Consider the following 14,863-nt stretch of genomic DNA (forward strand, 5'->3'; position numbering starts at 1 on the left):
TACCACTTACAAGCTCTGCCACTTACCTAACCTCCCTCTGCCTCAGTTTCTTCATGCAAGTGTGGATAATAACAACGCTCTGTTGATACAGTTATTGCAAGGAGTAAATAGTCTTGCACATAGGAAGCTCTTAGAATGGTGCCTGGGTGAACTGAGTGCCTTCCAAATGTCAGCGCTTACCACTGTTATTGAGTAACTATCCTGTGCTGAGCAACAGGGATACCAAAGTTTGGGTACAGAACCCCTGTGTCTTCTGGGAGCTGACAGTGGCACCGGGGGTCAAGGCACCTGCGTGCGTGTACACACACACAGCCCTGCCTACAGGCGGCTCTCCTCAGCCCTTAAAACACTCAACACATGTTATCTCATCTGATTCTTAGGATCATCCTGAGCAGGGGCCAGTGCTGGCATCTCAGAGGCTCAGAGGGCTTAAATGCCCAGTGTCAGGGCACACAGCTAAGAAGGGCCAGCCAGGATCCAAACCCAGGCCAGCTGGATCCATGACTCCACCAAAGAGCCACAAGAAAGCACTACCCACCCACCCAGGGTTAAGTGGAGCCCAGACAAGCACAGTGAGAGGCGGGCCAGGAGAAAGGGCAGCGGGGGCTTCAGGAGCAGTGGGGCAGGCCAGCAGGGCCTGAGACACTGACGTTTATTATTCCCACGCGCTGGCCTTGTCTCCGCAGCCAGGCCACCATGTCCCAGAGGGCTGGCCCACGCTTCAACCTCGTGGCCTACTGCCACCCTCGTCCCATGTGCCACAGAGCTGGCCACACATTCACTGGCTGGTGTCTGCTTCCTCAGCTCCTCTCACTAAAGCATCCATGACACCTGGGGAAGCAGGTTGAGGAGGAAAAGCTACCCGCTGGGCCAGAGGCAGGGCCGGGAGGTAGAGAGGATTGAACACGCACAGACCTGGGTCCCGGTGTGGCCTTAGCCTCTGACTATTTTGGAGTCCCCAGATGAGCCACCCTGCCTTTGTTAATCTCAATCACCTCATCTATAAAATGGGCAGACCGTTACCCTCTCTTGGGGCAGTTATGAGGGTTAAGGGAGGGGCCTTGGGAAGATGCTCTGGACAGCAGCGAGCCGTAGTGTTGTCTGCGAGTGTGGGGGCTGACACACTTGTTGAACACTGACCTGATGTGCTTTTTCTCTTTTCCAGGCAAGAATCAATATTAATGAGCCCACTTAACAGATGGCACCCAGAGAGGACAAAAACCTGCCTGAGTAATGCAGTTAGAAAGTAGTGGAGCTAGGATTTGAACCCAGGTCCCTCTAAGCCCCATGTGCTTCCACTGTAGAGGCCTCCAGGTGAGGAGGCAGTATTTGCATGGAGGCCTCATGTGCCATGCCAGGTGGAGTCTCAGACCTCAGCCTGTGAGTCTAAGGCATTATCAGAGAGCTGCAGCCCTGGAGCCTTCAGGCCCGGCCTCCTCCATCTGGCTCCCTCTGATCCTCCCGGCTCAGCTCACGGCCTCGGGGAAGGTTTCTGGGTTTGATGATGCCATTAGAGATCCCCAGGGGTCTCTGCCCACCTGAGGACCTGGGAGCCAGTGACCCCTTGCTCCCAGGAGGGGCTGGCGCCAATAGCCCAGCTGGAGCCTGGCTGGGTGGTGCCCCAGGAGAGGCGAAGGCGCCAGTTCTTGAGATGGGGAAACAATGAGGTATGTCTAAGCCTCCCTCTCTAGGCCCGGAGCAGTGACTTCGGCCTCTTCCTCCCCACCAACTAGGGGTCAGAATTATGGGGGAGGTACATCTGTTCCTCCTCCACACAACACTCACCCTTCACTTCTCTGAAATGCAACGGGCCTAACACAAAATTGGGGGGTAGGGGTGGTGGAATGGGAGCTCAGGTCAGGGTTCTGGGTATTTACCCCAGCAGGGATCTCCCTCCACACCCTCGCTGGCCCTGGCTACTCCCGAGCCGACTTCCCTTCCCACAGCCAGGCCTAGGATTCCCCAGGTTGAGGCTGAGCCTTCAGCGCCTGCCCTGAGAGACACACCTGCCCAGGTCGGTGCTGCCCAATCTAGAGGGGCCTGGCGGCCAGGCCTGGCAGGTAGGCCCATCTGGGCAGGCAGGGCTCGGGGAGGGGCCCAAGACATCCTCCTCCCAGCACCAACAACGTCGTTGCCCCAGGAAACTGCGACCTCCGCCCCTGCAGGCTGTTCCCAGCTCTATTCGGAAACCTTCGAACTGGGCACAGGCTAAGATGCAGCTTGCCTGCCCGCTCCGGGATCGCCCCGACCCCAGACCCTGCCGCAGCCCGGAGGTCGGGGAGAAGGCGGCCTCCGAGCCCCCTCCTCCAATTCCAGCGCAGACCTCCCAGCCTAGGACAAGGAATGGCGGAGGGAATAGCCTCATGAACATGCAGCGGCTACCAGTCCGGACTTGAAGCTGGCGGGGCTTCTTGGGGGGCGGGGTGGGGCTCTGTCCCGGGAAGAGACCCCATTCCCACTCTGCCCTCTCGTTCCCGGGTTCCCGAGGTTCTGGGGTGGGGGGCGGGCAGGGCAGCCCAGGCGAATCAGTCCCCGCTGAAGGGCGAGGCGCGCGGCGGCTGGGGACTCTCACCTGAAATTGGGAGGTGACGCGATGTGCAGCCCCAGGAACGGGGAGGCGGCGGGCGGGGACGCGGCCCCCCCGCCCAGGCCGCCGCTTTCTCGCTCCGCCATTCTCGGGCACAGCCCTGGCCATCCGGGCGGAGCGCGGCGCGGAGGAGGCGGCGGCTGCGAAGGAGGCGGAGGCGCGGCGAGGGGGCAGCCTCCGCCGCAGGGCTCGGGCTAGGCGGGCGCGGCGGGCGCACCTGTGTCTGGCAGGGCGCGGCACCGCACCGCGCACAGCTCGCGGGACTGGCGAGAGCGCCCCGCGCGCGCCCCCGGGCCCCGGCCGGGGTCTCGCGCGCCCCGCCCCGGCCCCGCCCCCACCCTCCAGCCCCGCCCCCGGAGATGGCGCTCTCCGCGGTGCTGAAGCCACGGCCCCTGCGGCCCTGGGCTTGGCTCAGCCCCGCCCTAAATCCGACACCGACTCTCCTCCACCCCGTGGCCGGTGTGGGCCTTATCCCTCCGGGTGGGCTTAGTGCCTGGGTATCAGATGACTAATGGCAGGACACTGGACCCCAAGATCCAGGTTGGCTCCCCGCAGCAGAGACCAAGAAGGCAGACGGAAAAGGAGGGTCGTGGAGGAAGGCAGAGAAAGGAGAGGATGTCAGTGGGCTCTTATAGCGTACAGGTTTGGAGTCAGGTGGTGTGAATTCACTGGCTCCACAAGTGACTGGACAGTGGGGCCTTGCATTAGTGACTTCAGAGCACTAAGGTTTGGTCTTCTCATCTGCGAAATGGAACAATAACGGTCCCTCTCATGGTTGTTGTGAGAATGTAACGTAACACAAATGTGTTGCCACTGAGACCCGGAAACACTCCACCTCCTGCGCTGGGATCCAGGCCTCACCCCGGTCCTGTCCCTTTACCTTGAGGGGACCCTCCCAAAGACTCTCCCTAGAGGCTGTCCTCTCTAAAGATTGACCCAAACCTCTCTTCAGCCCCAAGCAGCTACTCGTGGTGAATTGAGCCATCCGGGCTTCTCAGTCTCTCGCCAGGACCTTCCCAGCATTCTTCTTAGCGCCTCAACTTCATTTCCTGCAAAGCACCCCTCTTCTGCACCCACACACACACATTCTAAGACTTGGGGCCTTTCCCTCTGCTCCCACTGTTGACTTCTTGGGGTCATTTTGGTTGTTTCTGTTCCCTCTGGCACCTCCATCCCTGCTAGTCTTTGGCCATGGTTTCTTCCTCATTGTCTTTCCCCTAAGAGGGTGTTAAGCCTGGACTTTCCAGCCTTCAAGGCCCTGTGTTTCCCGATTGAGTTATTTCACAGAGTATGGACTGCCAAGGCTAGGGCCCTAGCTTTGGTGGATCATAGAGCCTCTGGCCAAACCTCATTGGCTTCTCTGGTCCCTCAAGAGAACGCTGGAGACCCTGTCCCCAGGGCAGGACGGGGCAGAAAACGTGCAAACTGTGCCACAACTCGTGGAGTCCTATTTGCAAATCTGGACCACCGACCAGTCATGCTGGCCCCTTTCCTTCAGTGCAGCACCTAGTAAGGAGTTGGAGGCACCTGCCCTGCAGAAGGCAACCCCCAACCTCCAGCCTTGAGAATATTCCAGGACCTAGAGCCAAAGGTCATGGCTGCTTCTCTTTTCCCTACCCCTGGGGCCCAGAGGGGTGGCCACTACTTTCTCAGCTTTCGGCTCAGGCCCCTTTCACTGGGCCTTCACGGTAACCATCTGCTGCCATGGCACCTGGCTTTTCCTCTCAGGAAAGTAGTCCTGCCATCATGGCTACTAATCATTCCTTAGAATGCGGACTTGCCTCAGCTATGGAACATTCTCAGCAGGTCAGGGGTGTATGTAAAGGACAACTCCCTCTTCCAGAACTTTTTGCTCAAGACAAAGATACCTTAGATCCAAAGGTCAACCCAAAGCCATTATTAGAGAGAAGCCAGGAGAAGGGCAAGAGGGAAAGGTAGGCCCAGGTCTTGGTAGGAAGGAGGCCAGCAGGAGCTTCAGAGCAGAGAGAATGAGACAAGTCCCCAAGGCAGGTTCCTCCCCTTTCCTCCTTTCTCACTCTGTGCAGGCCAGACTGTGATATTCTTGGCCTTTGCCTGGACCTCTTCCCACAAAGTTGGGGTGTGAGCTAATAAAGCCTTCAGTCCAAGGCTAGCATCCCCTAGCATGGAAGCAGAGCACACTGCACAGAAAGGTGCCATTCTCTGGCCGGGGGGCAGGAGACAAAGCCAGCATCCAGGCACTCTAGGCTTGGCTGTGGGCAGATCTCAACCACCTAGTCACAGCCAGAGAGTCTGCATCCCCTACTCACAGCTCACCCCTGGGCTGCAGCTTAAGTGGCTGCACTGAATTAAAGGATGGATTGAGGGCCTGGAGAAGGCCCTGCACTGACTGACCCCCAGCCTGGGGGTGTTTAAGTGGGCTGCGAGGCTGGGTGGCACTGCAGGATGGCACTCAGGACCCTCACTCTGGGTCCAGAGTGCTCTGTACTATTCTGGCCAGTTGACCCCCAACTCTTGACCAAGCTCTGGACCAACTCTTGACCAAGCTGCCCCAGTCTGCTCTGGCTGCTTCCCTTCCTAAGGAGGAATAGGAGGCTCCTGACTCCCACAGAACCAAGATGGGGTGACTGATAGCTTCATTCAGGCTCAGCCTTACCAAAACCCTGGTTTCCAGACCTCCCACAAGATTGACGACAGCACAACCTTACTCAGACAGGTCAAACATTTATAAAACAAGTGAATATTCACAAACAAACTATGGGAGAAACACACTTTCCCAGCAATAGAAAATCTCTATAAAGTGCATTTTGCCCGCAACCATCTCTTCCCCATGCTGACCCTTAGGTCAGGATTTGGGGCATTGTTCTGAGGGAGCCCTCAGGGCCACCTGAGCTGGGAGAAGGGAGGCATGAAGCCCCTGTGGAGCTCCAGGCTACTGGACATACCCTCTCCACCCTGCCCCTCCCTCCTGGCTCCAGGAGTGCACTGCCTCCAGGAGTGCACTGACAGGTTGATCTGGGAACGGGCTGGCCTGCCAGGGATGGCGGAGAAGTAGGGGGAGGTGGTTCTGCCAACCTGTACCTTAGGAGACAGCCAGCATCAGACAGGCAGGAAAAGAAATCATCCTGCTACCTGAAGGCACTGCTAGTGAATACTGAATCTGGGCCTCAGCCTTTGGCCTTCCCACGGTCTCAGATTTGTCCTTCCAGGTTTGCTTTACTCTCTTTCTGGCAATGGCCCCTGATACTCTTTCCTCTCGGCTGGGGCTGAGGGAACAGGGAAGCCCCCAACCCAACGCTCTGAATGCACACCATCCCCTGTGCCCTGCTCCCCTCCAATGATGATGGGACATTTCTTTTTTTTTTTTTTTTTTTTTTTCTGAGACAGAGTCTCGATCTGTCGCCCAGGCTGGAGTGCAGTGGCCCGATCTCAGCTCACTGCAAGCTCCGCCTCCCGGGTTTACACCATTCTCCTGCCTCAGCCTCCCGAGTAGCTGGGACTACAGGCGCCCGCCACCTCGCCCGGCTAATTTTTTGTATTTTTTAGTAGAGACGGGGTTTCACCGGGTTAGCCAGGATGGTCTCGATCTCCTGACCTTGTGATCCACCCGTCTCGGCCTCCCAAAGTGCTGGGATTACAGGCTTGAGCCACCGCGCCCGGCCTATGATGGGACATTTCTAGTGAGGGTGACATACATACAACAGTTGGACTCTAAAGGCAGCTCTCTGGCTGAGAGAACCTGAGGATATCTCAGGAAGAAGCCTGTCAGTGTGGTGGACAGCTACAGGAGATGGGTCTGGCCCCAGGGTTCTGGTCCAAGGACAGAGGACAGTGAGGGATCGGGCTGGGGCCAAAAGAATTAACAGATCTGAGGCTAGGAAAGGTCACAGGGGAGGTAGAAAGGAAATGGCCCAAAGGCCAGCTTAATGATACATGTGAGGACAAAAATCCAAACAGGAATCAGCCTCATAGCCACACACACACACACACACATACCACATACACACACACACTCTTCGTGGCTCAAGTGCAGGCCACAGGGTGGAAGGAAGACTTGCTCTCGTTGGCCACTATTGTCCTTTCCATGACATCTTTCTCAACGCAGGCCTTTGGCAGTGGGAAGGAAGAGGTGGGAGGCACAGGCCACTCCTGGAATGCGAGGGTTGGCTTCTCTGGGTCAAACCTCCCACCTACTGCTCCTGGAAGGGATGGTGTGCTGGGTGTAATCTCTGCTCGGACTTTTGCCAACTGCCCCTGGCAGTCCCCATCCCTGAGTCCCTCCACCTGAGTCCTTGGAGCTCAGCTACTGGGAGAGCTGACACGGCAGTCTGGATGCTGACAAGTCCAGGGTAGGCCCTGGAAGCCAACAGAACAAAGACTAGAATGGTTTCCCTGGCTGGGTGTCAGCTGTCCTCACTGGCAGCGCTGTGGTGGTGCCTTGGAGTGTGGCCAGAGAAACCAGGGGACCTTATGCCACTGGAACCTGGGCTCCTCCTGGTAGAGTGACTGAGTTTGACCCTGGCCCCTCCACAGCTCCTGGGTAAGCTCTGAGGCTGGCTCTCAGCTTCTGGGAAAGGAACCGTGACAGCTGGGATTCTAACTTAGGTTCTAAATCCTGAAAAGGTAGGTGTGCTGTCTTAGGCTCCTATTACAGTACCAGGCATATCCCACACCAGTCAGGTATCTGCATGTACTTCTGTAGGGTGGTGGAAACTTTTTAGATCTGTCTATGGCCTCATATGCTCAGTCCCAGATGCCCAAGGAAGGGCCTGGGACTAAGCCCAGTAGCAGAGAATTTTAAAATAAGAAAGAGAGGCCAGGTGGCTACGTCTGGACAGCATCCATCCACTCTGGCCTGCTCAGCCTCCAGGTCAGAAAGCAGGAACTCAGCAGGGCTCTGGCTGCCTCCAGAATCCCATGCTTTGGACAACAGCCAGAACTGCTGCCCTCCTGCTCCACAGTCTGACGTGAGGAGGGAGGGAAGGAGGTCTAGGGAGGCAGATGCCAGAATCCCTGCTAGGGTCCTACCACTAGGTTCTGTTCAGACAAGGCAGCTGGCTTGCAGGGACAGGTCTCGGCTGAAAGTCACTGCCATAACCTCGAGTCTTGTGTCTGGAGGCCGGGAAACAGCACTGGTGTGCTACAGGTACTCTCCTAGCCCAGGCAACATTCAGAATCATGAGTGTCAACAGATGCATGCACACGCAAACAGGCACACCACTCCCTCCTCTGCACACGCGCATACACACACACACATGCTCGCTCTCTCTCTGCCCGGTGATCAGCTTCTCTGCAGGTTGTACTCTGCTGCCGCGGTGGCTGCTTGGGCACCCAGGCTTTGCTCACGGAGCAAGGGCTCTGCAGCTGGAAGAGAAAAACAAGTGCAAAAGGAGCATTCAGGAGGCTGCTCAGTTGCCCAGGGACACAAGCTCCTCTGGCTGCTTCTCTGGGGACACTCAGAGTGGGAACTGGGAAGAGCTGAAAGAGTGAGCTGAAAGGGCCATGGTACCTGGGCACAGGTTGTTGCTGGGATGCCACTGGGATGAGAGAATACTGCCCCTCCGAAGTGCTGATGCAGGACAAGCTCCCCACTGCAGGCCCTCCACCCAGGGCTGCGGGCAGCAGAGGAGGAGGAGGAGGAGAAGGCTATGTGAGAGTCACGTGAAGCCTTGGGGGATACTTGCTCAGATATGACAAGGGCAGCTTCTGAATCAAGGCACAGCAGCTGCTGCCAGAGATGGAGAATCAGGAAAAAATGGCTGGAAGAGAAGCCCGCTGGGACCAGTAATTTTGAAGAGTAAGGCAATGACTGAGTTTAGAATCAGCAGGTGAGCACATTTCCACATATAGATGAAAGCACCCTGGCACAGTGCTGGAAGATTGTGGGGGCAGGAGGGAGAGAGGAGACACAAGGATGACTCATTTTAAAGATTTATGACATCCGGAATCTGGGGCAAAGAGAAGAAACAGCTTCATCCCTGATAACAAAGGAAGGACAGGGTGTGCCTGTCACAATGCTGGGTTTAAATTATCTGTTTAAATAGGTTTAGTGTGTCTGAGAGTCTACAGAGACACACAGCGTCCCATTAAAAGTTTGTGCAGTTTAAATGTGGGTGAGGTAGGTAATAAGTAGGCTTGCTAAGCCTGCCGTGGGTCAGGTACTATACACTTGTGCTACGGCTGAATTCTGCCCCCCACAAAATTTTTATATTGAAGTCCTAACTCCCAGTACCCCAGAAGGTGACTGTATTTGGAGACAGGGTCTTTACAGAGGTAATTAAGTTAAATGAGGTCATTAGTGCGGGCCCTAATCCAGTATGACTGGTGTCCTTAAAGGAAGAGGAAATTTAGACCCGAACAGTACAGAAGGAAGACCATGTGAAGATATACGGAGAAGATGGCTGCTTATAAACCACAGAGAGGAGCCTCAGAAGAAAAGAAGCCAACCCTGGCAACATTTTGATCTCAGACTTCTAGCCTCCAGAACAGTGAGAGGACAGATTTCTGTTGATTAAGCCACGCAGTCTGTGGTACTTTGTCATGGCAGCCTGAGCAGACTAACAAACTTGAGATCCCAGTAACCTTGAAGCTTGCCCTCCATTTTTGTTGAGAAAACAGAAACCAGAGAGGAGAAGGAACTTGCCCAGGACAACAGCATTCATAAGTGGCAGAGCCAAGAAGGAAATCCACATCTGTCTGATTCTCAAATCTGTATTTTTACCAGCAAATAATCTCTATATGATAGTATTGCTCATTAAGACTTTTGGGGAAGACTTTTAGAAGAAATTCAACATGGCAGCATGAAGACTAACATCCAACAGACATACATGTGAGTTAAGCTGTTATTCAAAAAGGGAACATGCTCTTAAAGTCAAAGACATTGGAGGCAAGGATTCAGTATTAGTCTTCTGACACATGCGATGTTTTTAAGGCCACATACTAAATCTGAAGCAGATTTTATCTGATGATAATTTATCTGGAAGCTGGGCAAAATAAAGAGCAGACATAAGAGTGGGTACCTGTATAGGTCAGTACTGTGTCTTATTCTTTTTTTTTTTTTTTTTGAGACAGAGTTTCACTCTCGTCACCCAGGCTGGAGTGCAATGGCGCGATCTTGGCTCACTGCAACTTCCGCCTCCCGGGTTCAAGCGATTCTCCTGCCTCAGCCTCCTGAGTAGCTAGGATTACAGGCATGCACCACCACACCCAGTTAATTTTGTATTTTTAGTAGAGATGGGGTTTCTCCATGTCAGTCAGGCTGGTCTCGAACTCCCGACCTCAGGTGATCCACCCACTTTGGCCTCCCAAAGTGCTGGGATTACAGGCGTGAGCCATCGAGCCTGGCCTTTTTTTTTTTTTAAATAGACAGAGTCTTGCTCTATTGTCCAGGCTAGAGTGCAGTGGTGTGATCTTGGCTCACTGCAACCTCTGCCTCCCAGATTGAAGCAATTCTCCTGCCTCGCCTCCCGAGTAGCTGGGACTACAGACACCCACCACCACACCTGACTAATTTTTGTATTTTAGTAGAGATGGGGTTTCACTATGTTGCCCAGGCTGGTCTTGAACTCCTGATCTCAGGTGATCTGCCCACCTTGGCCTGCCAAAGTGCTGGGATTACAGGCATGAGCCACTGCACCTGGTTCTGTGTTTTATTCTTTAACATGTGTGTTATTTTCAATAATTTTTCCCTTTAAGCTTGTACTATAATAAGCTAGCCATTTTTTTTGCAAATAAATGTATGTATTATTAAGGTGTATATGTGTTTATTGAAATATGCTGATTTTGAGTGTATACTCCACACACAGGGCTCTCTCTGGCCCCTGTTGTTAAACTAAAGAGATGGCTATTCTTCTGAAACAGAAAACTCAGGATTACAGGATATACCAAAAAAGGTCCTCGTTACCCAACACCTCCATTTTTTTGTGTGTGTTTTATCCATTTTCAGGGATGGGGGAAGATAAAGAGTGCATGAAGACTCCTTAGAATAACTGCTATTAATCTGGGGTTCCTGGGCCTTAAGGAGACCAAGGATAGGCTTTGGGGCAGTCCATGGAGCCTCTGGAGTGATGTGCACATTCCTCTCTGTGTGTGAACATATGCAGTTTTCTGGGTATGGGTTCCATCCTCCATCAGACTTTCCAAAGTGGGGAGTAACCCAAACAGGGTTTAAGAACCAATGTCTAAGCTTAGAAGATAAGGGGGTGAGGTATAGTCAGGTGGATATAATAACAATTCAGACATATGTTGACTTCAGCACCAGTTAGTTTTGGGCACGCTAATGAAGGGAGGTGGCAGTGTCCTGGCCTCAGATAAGCCCTAGTCACCCAAGTCCCTCTATGATGGTTTCAAATCTACCAACGCAGAAAACCAATGTTTAGAAGAACCAGCTTGGCCTTGCCTGCAAAGCTAGTCAAAGGCCTATTCAACTAGTTACTCAAACTGCTTGATCAGCAGATAACTAGTTGGTGCTGTGCTCTTGTCCTCAAGGTAGGGCATGTGTCTGTAGAAAAAGGGGTCTGGGGAAATCAAATGAAGTCTTGCAGAAAAATGATGACAGCGGGACTAAAGGGAAGGGAAGAACAGCCAAGGGGAGGCACCAAGGGAGAAACTAACTCATAAAACATTCACTGAAAAATCAATATCTTAGTTGTTCAACTCTTCCAACCTGTCATTAATACAAGAAACACAGACGTAACTAGAACAAAAAGTAGCGGAATGACTGTCTCCCTCTGCACCCCAATGTTAGTTAGCATGGCCTCTTGGGTACCTTTGCCCTCACACCCCTTCCCATCCACTAGATGCTCTCAAGAACCCAAGTGTATAAGTCCGCCCATCCCTATGCTCCTCACCCTGGTGGGGTGGATGCACGTGTGCAGGCATGAGTTTATGCTGGCAGAGGGTCCACAACAGCTGATGGTTTGGAGGAAACTTTGTTTGCAGACTGTCACTGAGTCTCAATGTTTCCCTCTCCCCATCATATTGGGCAAGGCACAGTGCCCAAGAGCTTGGGAAAGGCAGAGGGTTTGCTACCTGCTTCCAAGTGAGGGCCAGGGAAGTACAGCTGGGCCTGGATGGGAAAGAGAGCTGAAGCTCTTAGCTCAGTCTCATTCCTCAGGTCAACCACACCTTTATCCCTCCCACAGCATGCAGATCATGCAAGAAAGTGGAAGGGACAGCCATCAGTCAACGTCTACTTATGAAGTACCAGGGAAAGCGCTAGGGGACATGAGTCTAAACTTCTTATTTTCAAGGCAGGAACTGAGAATCAGAGAGGTGAGACTATTTGGGTGGAGTCTCACAACAGGCAAGTGGCAGATCTGGGACACAGACACTGGCCTGAGTGTAATGCGGGCAGGTCTGGGACGCAGACACTGGCCTGAGTGTAATGCGGGCAGGTCTGGGACGCAGACACTGGCTTGAGTGTAATGCGGGCAGGTCTGGGACGCAGACGCTGGTCTGAGTGTAATGTGGGCAAGTCTGGGACGCAGACGCTGGCCTGATTGTAATGTGGTCAGGTCTGGGACGCAGACGCTGGCCTGAGTGTAATGCGGGCAGGTCTGGGATGCAGACGCTGGCCTGCGTGTAATGCTCGCAGGTCTGGGACGCAGACGCTGGCCTGTGTGTAATGCTGGCAGGTCTGGGACGCAGACGCTGGTCTGAGTGTAATGCGGGCAGGTCTGCGCGGGCAGGTCTGGGACGCAGACACTGGCCTGAGTGTAATGTGGGCAGGTTTGGGACGCAGACGCTGGCCTGAGTGTAATGCGGGCAGGTCTGGGACGCAGACGCTGGCCTGAGTGTAATGCGGGCAGGTCTGGGATGCAGACGCTGGCCTGCGTGTAATGCTCGCAGGTCTGGGACGCAGACACTGGTCTGAGTGTAATGTTGGCAGGTCTGGGACGCAGACACTGGCCTGAGTGTAATGCGGGCAGGTCTGGGACGCAGACACTGGCTTGAGTGTAATGTGGGCAGGTCTGGGACGCAGACACTGGTCTGAGTGTAATGTGGGAAGGTCTGGGGCGCAGACACTGGCTTGAGTGTAATGCGGGCAGGTCTGGGACGCAGACACTGGCTTGAGTGTAACGCTGGCAGGTCTGGGATGCAGACACTGGTCTGAGTGTAACGCAGGGCTCTTTGGCCAATGCCACACTGCCTCTACTTCCACTATTTAGCATTTTACCAATTGCTAGTGCCTTTCACCTTACAAGGACAGAGTATACAACTAAACTAGTGTCAAAAAGACATCAAGGAGAATCCAGAAGTCAGGTTTTACTTGATGATTTACCCGGTCAGGCTTACTGCAGGGCTAACAAAAGCTGGCGGGGGAGGGGAAGAGGTGATCCTTGGCCAGGAACCTTTTGTATTCAATGGGGCTTCTCTCCACAGATCAGTCTGTACCAGCAGAAGGGCAAATGGAACACGTGAGCTGTTCTCCCCACGGTAAAATAATTGGACCAATGAGAGAAATCTGTACACAATTCAAGGCTAATGGAATCCGAAGCAGTCAGCAGCTTTGGGGATTATGGGGAACCATTTGAAACAATAGCTATTTGGGGGCTGGCTTGTTTTTCAGTTTAGCGAATGCTGTAAAATAAAACTTAAAGCAGAACAGACAGCTGGTGTGGATTTGAGGTAAGTGTGGAACCTACTGATTGGAGGCCATGTTTTCCTACCAGATCAGTTTAAATTTTAAGTGACTGTCCACCCTGTACACTGTCACAGGTCTGAGACATTAGAAAAACAGAATCCAGAACTATAGGGCTCAGAGCTAAAGGAGACCTCAAAAGGCCCAGGATGTAGCCTTCAGGCTGGGGAAGAACGACTATTCACATCTTGCACCTAAAGCATGGCAGAAGAGCTATGGATCCAGGCCAAAGTCACACAATTTAAAATGACAGAGGAAATGGGGGACAAAGGGACAAGTCTCCCCAACCCCCACCCTACCCAATATAATATGATACTAATTTGGGCTACATAGCCACAGCTCTGTAGTCCATTCAGCTCAGGGTGCTGGCTCTGACTGAAGTAACCCCAACATAATCAAAGACACCCAGAGAAGAAAGTGCAAGATGATAATGTGATTCCATTTGTATAGTGCATTTTACATATTCAAAGACTTTTCACATGTGGTTTTTCATTTTCTTTCCCTAACATGTAAGCTTGATGGGTAGGGCAGGTGACAAGATGCTATTATCACCGTTTTACAGATGAGGATGCTAAGCATCTTTAGGCCCAGGTGCCTCTGCCAGCACATGGTGAGACATGGAATACTCTCCTTTCAGCTGTTCCTCCCTAGTCTGTCTTGGAGGGAAGTCTGCACCTCCCCAAGTCCTCTGACCTCTGGACCCCCAACCTTCACAGTCTAGCTGGTCTAACTCCCCACTGAGCCACCACTGGAGGGCAGAGTAAACCTCAAGAATCAGTCCTTAAAATCCCAGTAGGCCGACAATCTTCTGGACTCCAGGGCAAGAGATGGGTGCTTACCTCTGCACCCGTCATGTCTTCCCTTGGAATCACTGCCAAGCCTCTCAACTGGCTTTCTCGCTCCCACCTGTTCCTCTGCAGGTCCTAGCCCAATGCCTAATTCATCCTCCCAAAATGCCAATTTGATCATTCCTGTTCCAAAATGTTTCTTCACTCCCAGAGAGTACACCAGCAGACTCACATGCCTGCCATTTACAACCGTCCATCATCGGACCCAACTGTAACCTTGTGTTCCTCTACAATAATAATCATAACAATACCTATAATAATTGCTGCTTACCAAGGACTTACGAGCCACACACTTGAGAAGTGTCTTGCCTATTACGCAGTCACCGTTAGCCGTCTACCAGTGTCCACACTTCCTGGTTAACAGAACCTAAAATGTGTTGAGGAGGCAATGGGCCTGGCCCAGAAAATGGATTTTGATTGGTCTAAGTCAGTGATTCTCCAAGTATGGTCCCGGGACCAGCAACCCTTATAACACAGAACTGCAACCTCTTCTGTGCCCTGACCTTACTTTCTTACCCAGCTTTATTTTATTGTTTTCATAGCACTTACGGCCTCTTGACATTTTCTTTTTTTTTTTTTTGGTGAGACTGAGTCTCGCTCTGTCACCCAGGCTGGAGTGCAATGGTGTGATCTCAGCTCACTGCAACGTCCGCCTCCTGGGTTCAAGTGATTCCCCTGCCTCAGCCTCCCAAGTAGCTGGGACTACAGGCACCTGCCACCACGCCTGGCTAATTTTTGTATTTTTAGTAGAGACGGGATTTCACCATCTTGGCCAGGCTGGTCTCAAACTCCTGACCTCGTGATCCA

At 53.1% G+C, this 14,863-nt stretch overlaps 2 protein-coding genes across 4 annotated transcripts in view; both read right to left on the bottom strand.

Moving 5' to 3' along the window:
* The window catches only part of MAPK8IP1 (mitogen-activated protein kinase 8 interacting protein 1), a 631,105-nt gene that overhangs the window by 17,944 nt on the left and 598,298 nt on the right, over positions 1-14,863 (bottom strand). The window contains exon 1 of one of the 3 annotated variants that reach the window (XM_050757550.1): positions 2,573-3,011. The exons of the other annotated variants lie outside the window; for them this stretch is intronic. Within the exon in view, the coding sequence (XP_050613507.1) occupies positions 2,573-2,673 (101 nt within the window). The 5' untranslated portion in view covers positions 2,674-3,011. Of the gene's footprint in view, positions 1-2,572; positions 3,012-14,863 lie in introns of those variants that run through there. 3 annotated transcript variants of the gene reach the window in all.
* Positions 5,277-14,863, bottom strand: part of CRY2 (cryptochrome circadian regulator 2) — a 38,345-nt gene continuing 28,758 nt past the window's right edge. The window contains exon 12 of the mRNA XM_050757579.1: positions 5,277-7,930. The gene's annotated coding sequence lies outside the window, so the exon portion shown is untranslated. The remainder of the gene's footprint in view (positions 7,931-14,863) is intronic.

The sequence above is a fragment of the Macaca thibetana genome, chromosome 14, assembly GCF_024542745.1.
Source record: "Macaca thibetana thibetana isolate TM-01 chromosome 14, ASM2454274v1, whole genome shotgun sequence".
Lineage (NCBI taxonomy): Eukaryota > Metazoa > Chordata > Mammalia > Primates > Cercopithecidae > Macaca > Macaca thibetana.